Here is a 12,568-nt window from a genome sequence, read left to right on the forward strand (position 1 = left end):
AGATGCAATTACAGATGTAGCGCTCTTGTTTAGCCGGGGGCTGGTGGTCGAATCGCCAACCACCAGCCCCCGCCAGCAGCCGTAAAGGGGATGCGCGTGCACGAGACGCTAACTCGTCCCCCTTCTGACGGAGCTAACCGCTGCCTATACGTCGCTCCCACGCCGGTGCCCGCAGCCCCCCGCACCCCCCCCCCAACCATGCCCGGATACGGGCAGGGTTCCCGTCCCCCGCCGCCGAAATACTGGGACGCGTGTGTGTGTAAGACACTTGTGCATCCCAGTCAGATGGAGCACCTTTCCGCCGGCAATCTCCAGCGGGGGCATTCTGGCGATTCCCGGCGATGAATGAGAGGCGCTCCTCTGTAAGGTTTTGTACTTTGCTGTATATTCCTCCCCCTGTAAGTTTAGGCTGTTGTTTTGCAACTTCAAAATAAGATCTTAAATAGAATTAGGCAGTAATTCATCTGAATCCTTTTATGGTAATAGAGCTAGATCCAATCTCTACACAGCTTATATGAAGCAGATATTTATAAACGAGATGTTCCGCTATCTTGCAAACATGGAATATGAATGAGACCTTGAGCTGTGAGAAGACAGTTCCTCTACAGAATTGTCCGCCACGGTCACAGTAATGTCACAGTGACACTGGTAATTTTCCAGCTGCTCTGCTCTCTTCCACATTTATATAGATTGATAAGAATTGATTGGAACAGGAAAGCAGAAAAAGGCCTTTCAAAACAAATTTGATTATCCTCCAAAGAGCAGGTTTTATTCCTGGTTCTGCAAATAATAAAAGCATCACATGTTTGCAAGTATATTGTGTGTTCGCTATTTGGTAAAAGACCATTACAAATTATATGAAAACAGTTAAGCAGAATCTATATGCAGGATTAGGTTTTGTACAAGATTTCTTTAGAGAAAAATAGAATTTGGAAATCCTTGAATAGTTTTACTAAAAAGTAGAAAGATTTTAGCAAAAACATTATCAAATGAAATTCACGCAGTATACTTTACAATAGTTTATCTGCTGTCTTGTTTTTACTGACCTCTGGTTATTTCGATTAGGACACAGAAATGTGACTAGTTTTTACTGACTGTTCAAAATTCTGCTGTGTTTATGTTTTTTTTTTTTTTTTTGTGTGTACGAACAGAGTGATCATCCCTTTGAGGTGTGGGGTTGCAGAAAGACTTAGAACCGTCAATGCCAAACAGGGCTGACTTTTTGACAATTCTGAAAATGCTGCAATTTTAATCCCAACAGTTACTAACATACCACAATTGACTTCATCACTGTCATCTTCACAGTCTACCTCTCCATCACATCTTCTGGAGGACAAGATACACCGGCCTGAGTGGCACTTGAAGTGACTGGGTGAACATTCTGGGGAGATAGCATATGACAATGATAAAAGGAATGCTATTATTTCAGCCATGTCAGCAATGCTCCCAGTTTTCCTATAACTGCTATGTGAGTAATGCGTCTATATGGGACCTATCACCAGTGCCAGATTAAGCCTTCGGGGGGCCCGGGGTACTTTAGACAGGGGGGCCCCCTTGCACTTGTCATTACTGGCCGCAAACTGCATGGGAGAATATTACACTGTCAAAACACAGAGTAAAGGCAGAATAAACTTGGTCAATGGGTAACTGCAGGGGATATATATATATATATATATATATATATATATATATATACACACACACACATACATACTTACCACATGAAAAGCCTGTGTTTGTCCCTCTGCACCTTACTCTGTAGGAGACCTCAGAGTCCTAGTGCTGCCTCTGATTAAAAACCCTCCCATGACTAAGCTGCTGCAGCTGCTGTTCTCCTTGGGCCTAAGAAGCATCTAATGAGCTCCACCAATCAGAGCTCAGCACAAACCTCTCAGCCTCTGCCCTCTGGTGCAAAGTGTGATGGGATTTAGTCAACTCCCACTAATTCACAGCACACAGTGTGCCTTGGCTCCTGATGCTCAGTACCATTAATCATTGTCACATTGGCAGATAGGTGAAGCTGCAGCACTACCCCACTGCCATGCATAAAACCTTTAGCTAAAAAAAAAAAATATATATATATATATATATATATATATATTTTTTTTTTTTAATACATGCCAACCACAGGGGGGCCCTAGCTAGAGGGGGGGCCAGGGGCACTGACCCCTTGTGCCGTCATAATACGGCCCTGCCTATCACAATGGGGTCAATCCACATAGGGCCTTACTGTTATTGTTAATATTCAATGTTTACTATCTCAGACATATGGAGGGAGCCTTTGTCATTTTTCGGTAGATTCGGATTATGGGGGAGATTTAATAGACCTTGGAGAGTGGTAAAGTGGGGAGAGATAATGTACCAGTCAATCAGCCCCTCACTGCCATATAACAGGTGTTTGAAAAATGACAGTGAGGAATTGATTGGTTGGTAGTTTATCTATCTCCACTTGATCAATCTCCAAAGCATAGTACACCTGCCCCAAAGATGTAGCCCACCACACAAGCCGTACAACCCCTGCTCTGCAAAGAACTCTGCAGAGCTTTTCCACATTAGTGGGATGTGAATATACGTACCTTCCACACCCTCATCAGGCATAAGACAGGTCTGATTGTCTAATCTCTCATCTGGGAATTGGCTGCAGTCCGTGTCCTCCGGCCACTGTAACCCCACAATGCCCAACACAGATTCACATCTTTCTTTTGAATGTTCACAGAGGGATCTGGAATAACATGCAGAAATATGACACAACACCGAACAGGAAGCCATTTATTTCTGTCCATAACCAACATTGATATGGAGGAACTCTAACAAGAATATCTAAATGTTGTGCCACTCTGCCCATGATAAATGGTAAATGGAGCAAATAGAGTGGTCATTTTATGCCCATTTTTTTTTTTCAATTCATCAAATTCCCTATTTAGAATTAACTAGCGGTAATGCCAGTAGCTGGGCAGCCATGTTTTTGAGTCACAGAGGCTGCGTGTGGCGTCACGCGACCAACCCCGCAAATGGTCCAGAGCAGACACTCGTGCATTGTCCGGATTGCACCCCTGCAACACCAGGTGGATGCATCTGCAACGCCCCTGCAACACCACGTGGATTACCAAATAGTCTAATAGCGATTTTTGGTAATCAGCGTCAGAACTGAATTAGGCCCATTGGACAGAGCATAAATGTAATCAATCTAATGTTACTAACAAGGGTGCCGGACGCGGTCCCGACAGTCGGGATCCCGACAGTCATTTACCCAACGTCGGGATCCCGACTGTCAAAACTCAGACAGGCGGTTGCCCGACGGCCACCGGCTATTCTCCCTCGTGGGGGTCCACGACCCCCATAGAGGGAGAATAGGTGGCGAGCATAGCGAGCCAGCAAGGGGCTTTGTTGCGCTCACCATGCTGTCTGAGTCTGGGCAGTCGGGATCCCGATGTCGGGCTAATGACTGTCAGGATCCCGACTGTCGGTACCCTACACCACACCCACTAACAAAGCAAGGTTATATACCACTATAGCCGTAAAATGTAATAAGCTATGGTAGGAATAAAAGCTATTCACTGTCATCTGTTAAATTTAAAGAAGAAAAGAAGCGCTGATATTACACTTGGGAAGTGCATATGGATTTACTCTGCAGTGGGTGATTTAGGACTCATGGCGAGGTTGGCAAAATATTCCTCCCCACATTTGCCAATTAGAAAAATGCCCAGATTATTCCCAGTACTGGGACCTGCATACTCTGCAAACTCCTGAGATTCCCAGGCATTATTACTATTAGGAATTTGGGTCCCAGGATGAAGAGATGCCTTCCATGTGGCTAGTTACAGATAGGTAAATTCCTGATGGGAAGTGTACAGAACAATACCAACTCTGACACACCCCTATACACAGGAGACATACCAGACCCTCAGACAGTTGCCTCAGCCCCATGGTGGCCCCAGTACAGCCACAATATGTGAGAACTGTGTTCTGGTGATACTGGATGCATTACCTGCAGGGCGGGATCCGCTGGTTTGTCTGAAGTTCACACTTTGGTACAAGAATAGTGCAAGCAAAGTACATAAGATATTTATAGCAATTGGTCTGAACTAGCGCTGGGAACAGCGATGACTCCCAGCTGATAGAGGCTTCCTTCTGAGTCCTGTGGCCGAGATAATTTGGAAAATGGGTATAATTGTAGGGCAGGTTCATACATAGCTCCAGAGTGATTGGCTCACATCGACCTAAAAAGGTTAAATACACAAAAACATTAATTACCAGACACAGCAATGCCATAAAATAACATTTTGCTTACAGTACTGCATGAACTATAATATTGTAATTACAGGTGAACGGAACGTTCATAGGAGAGCCCTGTCACTGTCCTCTGTCACAGCAGTTTCCCCAGATGGCCGTATTAGACATTTACTTATTGGAATGGTGCCAGATGACGGCCCGTTGGGATCCTCATAGAGGGATAATAGAACCTGTGGCAAATGCAGCGAGCCACCAAGTCCACAAGGGGCTTCTTTGTGCTTGCCCCCCTGTCGGAGTACCAGCGAGCCACCATGCCCGCAGCGTGGCGAGCGCAATGAGCCCGCAAGGGGCTTAGTTGCGCTCACCATGCTGTCTGGGTCCGGCCAGTCAGGATCCCGATGTCGGGCTAATGATAATTATCTAAGCGGTAGCTGGTGGAGAGGGGCTGCGGATGTTAGTGCATCCTGCCCATAGCCTCAAAGACGGTTCAATTTTATCAACAGTCCAATCTGTCACCCAATTTCCCTTGAATTCCAGAACAGTCCAGGCCAAAAGATATTATGCACACACACAGAACAACTGTGTAAACGATAAGAGGATTAGATGGGTCATTCAACGACTGCAAATCATTAACAAATCATTCATCAGGACTATGCACGGAACAATGTGTGCCAAGGGTCGTTATCTTTCCGCAAGCTGAAGGGATCAGCAAGCAAGATGAGCAACCAGCGGGTACGCGCACTGCATCGTTATCGGACAGTTTTAAACAGTAGGTCATTTCAATTGGCTGAAAACAGCCATATTGTCTAAAAAATATATCCCTGCTTTGGCACCTTAAGACAGTAGAGCAATTTAAACATGATTGGGATAGACATAATGATACCCTTATAAAGACCTAAGAAGCAAATACTGTAGGGTTGACGTTGCCAAAAAGATAAATGGAGAAGGGCAGACTAAATGCGCCAAATTTGATGTTCCTTTGTTTGTTTCTATATAAAGACATATGCCAGTATAGACAGCCAGAAATATGGCATGTAACACTGATTTCAGGGAACACAATAAAATAAATATACATACTGCAGTTGGTTTTGTTCTGAGATATTTCACAGCTGGAGTCATTGACACATGGACCAGGGCAGGCTGGAAACACACACCTAGAATCCCCGTCCTGGCACAGCTGACCTGCCGGAGGAAAGAACATGGATGGGCTTACTGCTGTATTGCGTCTCTGCACTGCTGACTTATTGGTACTATGGGCCTGATTCAGACAACTTTGCAAATGACTGCGAGTAATTAGCCACTGCCCAGACAGAGTGAAATCCTGCCCCGTGCAAATCTTGCAAAAATATTGCTATTCAGTATCCTGCTGCACATCAATACGCAAATCACTCAGTCCCCGTCTGTGCAAAGGTGAGTAAGTCTGACCAGTGGCGTAACTACATATTCAGCGCCCCGCCGCCGGGAATTTGGTGCCCCCCCATAACTTAACACTCCCCCCCCAGAAAAAATGAACACCCTCCTTACCCCGTTGCCGCCGGCGCCGCTACCTCTAACATGGACACGCAGATCTTTCTGTCGGGTCCCCAGCTCTCCCGGCTCCGGCTGCAGTGCTAATATAATAAGTGTCACTCGGAAAATGGCGGCCTCCATAATGCAGACAATTTGTGAGGATGCTAGAGGAGTAGGCGGACAGATCTGCGTGTCCGGGTTAGAGGCTGCGGCGTCGGCGGCAACGGGGTAAGGAGGGGGGAGGGCAGGAGTCGGGACCCGACAGAAGGTAACTATAGTCCCGCAGACCCCCCCGGCGCCCACACCTTCTTAGCGCCTCCCTGCCACCGCGGGGGCTGCAGGACTATAGTTACGCCACTGAGTCTGACCCTTCCACAACTGTGCAACAGAGACAGGCTGATCAAGGGCAGAGCTGACATCCCAGACCCTCCCTTAAAACACCTGGGCATGCCTGTGGTTTTTTTCTGACACCCCCAACCGTCAAATTGTGAATAGATATTTTCGTTATTTCTGTCGCTATTTTGGCTCGTGCCTGCATGCTAAGATCCATACACATGCGCTGTCATTTGATAAGCAAATGGATTGTGAATTCGCACAATAGCGATCAACTCTGAATAGGGCCCTATATGTGCTTGTCATATTTTTGCAATAGTATTTATCTTTCAAGAGCCAAACATCCTCACCCCAAGTTTCTTCCCTCTGTCTTCATTGCACATCACCGATGTTAATAGCGCTGTGTCTTACCCCTGTGTTCAGTGCAGTTCTCCTCATCGCTGCCATCTTTACAGTCAGTATCTCCATCACAGCGGAAGGCACTGGGAATGCACTGGCCATTCTTGCACTCAGCGAGACCCTGACTGTGACAAGCTAGAGAAAACACTCCAATCAGATATACCGTACTGTATTCCAGTGCACTGTCTTATGCATTTCTTCTAGCTAACATACGGGGGGTCATGAAGATCACACCATTCATTAAGATAATCCCATGTTAAAGCTGGCAGCGGACACTTGTTTTATAATATCTTTTTTCTACCCTACAGTGTCAGACTGGGGCATGAAGGACCCACCGGGGGAACTGCAGTGGAAGGGGACCATGCTTGCGGGTGTGGCCAGTGTCCATAGGGGGTGTGACCAGTCACTCTATTGGTTTGCCTAACCATTAGAGAGTCCACAGTCTGGGTGATTGATAAATAAATAATTATATATATATATATATATATATATATATAAATGGCAAGAGCTGTCCCTTGTGATAATAATCGCATATGTTAGAGTATATGCGATTATTAACAATGTGGTACCCGGCGAAGGGGAGAGTAAAAGGGCTGCAGAAGTTAGAACATCCACCCACACCTGATTCCTAGAGAAGAATATGGGGGTCCCACTAGGAGTTTCCCCAGTTACCCATGTGGGGCAGTCTAACCCTGCTTCCCTACTCTTCTTCCTATACTCTTATAGTACTTTATTTGCACTCATTTGATGCATATGTGAGAAAGATGTAGTTTCACTCTCTGCCAGCAGTTGGCAGTGTTCCGGAGACTCACGGACACTAGACATATATAGATGATTAGTATCACCTGTATAGTATATTGCATTCGTAACACTCAATGTTAGTGATCTGCATACTGAATATGATTTAAGCCCAAAATTGGTACCGCAACGGGTTCACATTAATAATTCTTTACATGGTAAGGAGACATTTCCATGATTTAAGAAGGTACCAGACCCAATGTGCGATGAGTTCTACAGTTCTACAGTTACCCGGTATTTTAGGAATGTAAATGATTCATATGTATATTCCTTTGCAGCTACTGTATAGCCACTTTATTTCTTTTATTTTTTTGTCATTGCTAAAAGTCTACATCTAAGAACAGTACATAACAGGACACTGGGACATATAGGAGGTTACACACAATTCATTTCAACACTGAATATCTTACAGCAATTGACTTCATCAGATTTATCAGCACAATCATGGTCTCCATCACACACCCACGCTAATGTTATACATCGGCCATCTCCACAGCGATAACTTTGTGCAGGGTTACAGTCTGAGAGAACAGATGGGAGACATAGAACTAATCTTTCTGAAATGTAACTGAACATATCACAAACAGGTAATACGCATTGATAAATAAACATACAATACAGTACATGAGAGGTGTGAATGTATGAATGAACTGATGATCTGATAGCCTTATGTTTCACTGTTATTGCTAGTTATTTATAAACTGCATACAGAGGGGGAGCTGTTTATAGAGAGAGATAAAAAAGGAGAGAGGGAAAGTACCAGCCAATCAGCCCTTGGCCATTATTCTGGTTCACTCTTAGAGGCAAATTCCTTCTCAAATGGACAAAACCATGTGCACTGCAGGGGGGCAGATGTAACATGTGCATAGAGAATTAGATTTGTGTGAGTTATTTTGTTTCTGTGCAGGGTAAATACTGACTGCTTTATTTTTACACAATATAGATATCAGTTTGAAGTAAAACCACCCAAATCTAATTCTATCTGCATATGTTACATCTGCCCCACCTGCAATGCACATGGTTTTGAGAAGGAATTGCCTTTGAGAGTGAACCAGAATAAGGCCCCATGTCATTTTTCAAACACAATTGTCTTTGTAATCAGCCTTGGGGAGAGATAAAGTGGATGGAGATACCAGCCAATCAGCTCCTAACTGTTATACTGTAGGCTGGGTTTGAAAAATGTCAGACTGTGTTTCCATCCCTTTGGGACGTTATACATCTTACCTTCTTCATCTTGGATCAGACTTTAAGTGACTATGGTGCAGATGTATTAAGCCTTAAATATAGATAATCATGAGGGTGATAAAGAGTGGTACACATCCAGCCAATCAGCCCCTAACAGTCACGCTATAGGCGGTGTTTGAAAAGTGACAGTTATGAGCTGATTGGCTAGAGGTTTATCACTCATAGGGCCAGATGTATCAAGCTTCAAAAATGATAAAGAGTCAGCCAATCAGCACCTTACTGTCATGTTAAAGGATGGGTTTGTTAAAGGATGGCCTGTTCTATGCCTTACCTCTACGTTCAACACACATCACCATATTATTGGTGCACCCTAGACATACACCACTATTTACCTCCAGGGCTGCCGTCAGAAATTGCGGGGCCCGGGACTGACAAAATCCTGCCCCCTCCCTTTCCCCTACCAGCCCTCCCACCGACCGCAGCATGCGCACAGCGTCTATTCTCGTATGAAAATGAGGTTGTGGCTAATTAGCATAAGCCGCACCCTCATTTGCATACGCCCCGCCCCCTTTTCGGGCGCTTGCGCGGCGAGTGTCCCTATTTCAACAGGACAGAAGTTGGGAGGTATGGTGAAGTGGGGGATGGTGACCCATGGCGAGGGGCAGGTGAATGGGTGTGCTGGCCGGCTGCTGCCCAGGCCCTACCCTCTGTCAGAGCGGCGGGGCCGGGGACAGTTGTGCCCATAGCACCCCCTATCGGCGGCCCTGTTTACCTCATTACAATAGCGCAGTTCTCTCCCCCAACAGATTTATGGGTTTCAAAAATAACAGTTAGGAGCTGATTGGTTGGTACTTTCTCACTGCCAACTTAACTCTCTCCAAGACGTATTACATAGGCCACATAGCCAGTAGAAGGTCAGATAGGAGTTGATTGGCTGCTACAGTATGTTATCTTTCTCAAGTTTGGCACTTTCCAAGGCTTATTAACATGTGCCACACAGCCTATGAAATGGCCCATGCAGCATCTTGTCACAGAACAAGCTTACAGCTTTTCTTCCTCTGCTTTGAGGCCTGCTGGAACACGATGTACATTATATTATTTGTGTTCACCAACCATAGCTATACCCTTCATTACTGCTAGCTATTGGTCCGCCCATAGCCCTACTGATGAAGCACATGTTTGGAATGGACTCGGCACAGTTGGCTTCTGCAAAGCGTAAGACACAGTGGACCTAATTCCGACCTGATAGCAAAGCTGCTTTTTCAGCAAATGGACACCATGTGCACTGCAGGTGGGGCAGATGTAACATGTGCAGAGAGAGTTAGATTTGAGTGGGGTGTGTTTAAACTGAATCTAAATTGCAGTGTAAGAATAAAGTAGCCAGTATTTACCCTGCACAGAAACAAAATAACTCACCCAAATGTATGTAACTCTCTCTGCACATGTTACATCTGCCCCACCTGCAGTGCATCAGGGTTTTGTGCATTTGCTACAAAAGCAGCTTTGCGATCAGTTCTGAATTAGGCCCAGTGTACAGAGGCAAATCTCAGTGTTCAATGGCATGCATCCTGTTCAGCTTATAATAATACATACGTACTGTATATTATATTTGTAGACGTTTTATTACATTTATTAGTTTCCTGCCTCCCTCATGTTAAGCTGACAACATAAAATACACGCATTCATTTCTAATAACATTATTCTGTACAATTCTGTGACATACCGCAGTTCTGCTCATCACTCAGATCTCCGCAATCATCATATCCGTCACATACAAAACTATGGTTAAGGCACTTTCCTGTGTTGCACCGGTACAGATGTTCACTGCAATCTGTAATTAGAAGTCTTTAGATTATCGGCATGTGTTCTCTAGAATGCAATAGGGAAATCATAGCTGTAATTGCTGTGGGGAAGATCTGGGATTTTGCTTTTTAGACATTTTAGTAGGTATACCTCTCTGGGGCAGATGTATCAAACCTCCTACAGATTGGATATGTGAACTAGTGGAGGGGTTGCCCTTAGCAACTAATCAGTCTCTACCAAAGTTGTCTACCTGACCCTCTCCTTCATGGAGAAAATGCTTTGTTCCTGGGCTTCCCTGGTAATGCATAATTACCATCACCTGTGGGGAGCTCGGTAATTGATAAGAAAGGGGTTTCACCACAGGTGATGGCAATCATACATTACCAGGGATGTCCAGGAACAGAGCATTTACTCCCTCATGGAGAGGGTCAGGTAGGCAACCCTGGTCTCTACCCAGTGGAGGCACAACTGGTTACTGTTTGCACAAGGAGCCAAATTGACTAGAAATAGTACAGAGAAGCCAATGTGTATCTGAATAAACATTATTGGCATCTGCTAACCTGCTTTCTCAGTTGTGTTTAATATTATTAGCCATCCAACCAAGCACCAGTCTGCCAAAGTACTACATTGGGTGTTTGCGCATGCGCGATTATGCACACCCCCGCAGCGAGCACCTTCTGCGGATTTTTAATTCACCCGGGAGCTCACTGTCTGAGTGACAGAACCCCTGTCCGTCACTCAGACAGCGAGCGCCCGGGTGAATGAAAAATCTGCCGAAGGTGTTCGCTGCACAAACACCCAACGCCGTACTTTGACTGGTGTTTGGTTGGATGGCTAATATTAAACACATGTTTAATGGGCGTGCCCACAAAAAATGGTGGGTGCACCAATAGAAACACTGGGCGGGCCCGTCAGAGCACAGGCAGCCTGCTCAGGATGGGTGGATGACATCACATGACATCAGTGCCCGCCCCCAATTCGCCGGAAAGCGGCCATCTGAAAAGTAAGCATTGATTTACTTTTCATACCGAAGGGTAGAAAAACCATTCAATGGTGAGCGATCATCAAATTAATTTTTCCTCCGTGTGGCCGCGTGTGCAGCGAATACACGCAGCCTAGCGAGTAGGTCTGAAACAGGCCCTTTATGCGTATACACTGCAGCCTATATGCAGATGCGAAGGAAAGGTGCGCTCCTACAGTATATGAGACTTTTACCAGTAGTGACATGAATGACTTACTGCAATGTACCTCGTCGCTCCAGTCATCACAGTCGTTGTATCCATTGCACATCAATGCCTTGGCTATGCAGATGCCATTGCTGCACAGGAAGCTGTCCTGTTCTCCACAAAGTGCTAATAGGTATAACAGAAACATATTACAGTTATAGTTTATTGTGCATTGCCATATTGGAAAGAGGAAAGCATCAGAAGAACAAAGCGTTAAGGTTGTAATACTGTACTGTATATAATATTAACACAGTTTGCTCTGTCCTTTCATTGGCCAGAGGACTAGGTGAACATATAACCTAAAAGATAGGCAAGTGGAGAATTTGTGTCTAGCTGCCATTTATAAAAGAACATTCTATTAAATGATAGAATGATAAGGAATTCATCCTACAACCCCATTTCACATTCTCCAGCTTTCAGTGGGGTGTCACTGGGGTAAGGATTCAATTAGTAATTGACTAAATCAAACTGATGTGGATGTGGATTTTCAGCATATACCAAGTCTGACTGTAACCAATCCAAGAGATGGGCTCCTACCAATAAAATAGTAACCAAGAAATTGGGTTATTGCCAGGGCAAACTAGGTCCCGGCTCAGTTTTAAAGGGTCAACCTGGGTTGATCAGGGTTATTCCCAGGTCCAGCCTGGGTCAGCTGTAATGTGTGGAAGGCAGACTTGGGCTTTGATGACCCAGGTCACACCTAAAAGGCTGATGGATTTGCTGGCTCAGGAATGCTTTGACATATTGGGGGTTATTGTGGTTGATTCGCAAGGCTGCAAATTCGCAGACTTGCGAGTCCACCAAAACCTGCCTGCGAATGCAGGGACCCCCCTCACAGCGTGTGTTTTCACGCACAGGCTGCAAATGGATGTTCAACATAAACATCCATTTGCAGCGCACTTACATATGCGTGCACGCCGGGAAGGAAATGGGCGGGCAGTTGACATCCGGTGATCAGCTACCAAGCCACCCACATCATTGCCTCGTTAGCATGAGATTGCCAGGCATTCTACTGAGAACGCCCATGAAATGCTGGGAGTTCCCATATGCTAATGGGATGCCTGTCGCCCGATGCCCCTCTC

At 45.3% G+C, this 12,568-nt stretch overlaps 1 protein-coding gene across 2 annotated transcripts in view; it reads right to left on the bottom strand.

Annotated features, from left to right (window-relative positions):
- CORIN (corin, serine peptidase) overlaps positions 1 to 12,568 on the bottom strand; it is a 230,702-nt gene that overhangs the window by 58,802 nt on the left and 159,332 nt on the right. For both annotated transcript variants that reach the window (XM_083167929.1, XM_083167930.1), the window contains exons 6-13: positions 11,499 to 11,612; positions 10,181 to 10,288; positions 7,683 to 7,793; positions 6,487 to 6,609; positions 5,311 to 5,415; positions 3,989 to 4,220; positions 2,577 to 2,722; positions 1,274 to 1,381 (exon numbers count right to left, since the gene is read on the bottom strand). In XM_083167929.1, the coding sequence (XP_083024055.1) occupies positions 1,274 to 1,381; positions 2,577 to 2,722; positions 3,989 to 4,220; positions 5,311 to 5,415; positions 6,487 to 6,609; positions 7,683 to 7,793; positions 10,181 to 10,288; positions 11,499 to 11,612 (1,047 nt within the window). The remainder of the gene's footprint in view (positions 1 to 1,273; positions 1,382 to 2,576; positions 2,723 to 3,988; positions 4,221 to 5,310; positions 5,416 to 6,486; positions 6,610 to 7,682; positions 7,794 to 10,180; positions 10,289 to 11,498; positions 11,613 to 12,568) is intronic.

Source organism: Crinia signifera, chromosome 1 (genome assembly GCF_055691185.1).
Source record: "Crinia signifera chromosome 1, ASM5569118v1, whole genome shotgun sequence".
Taxonomy (NCBI): Eukaryota; Metazoa; Chordata; class Amphibia; order Anura; family Myobatrachidae; genus Crinia; species Crinia signifera.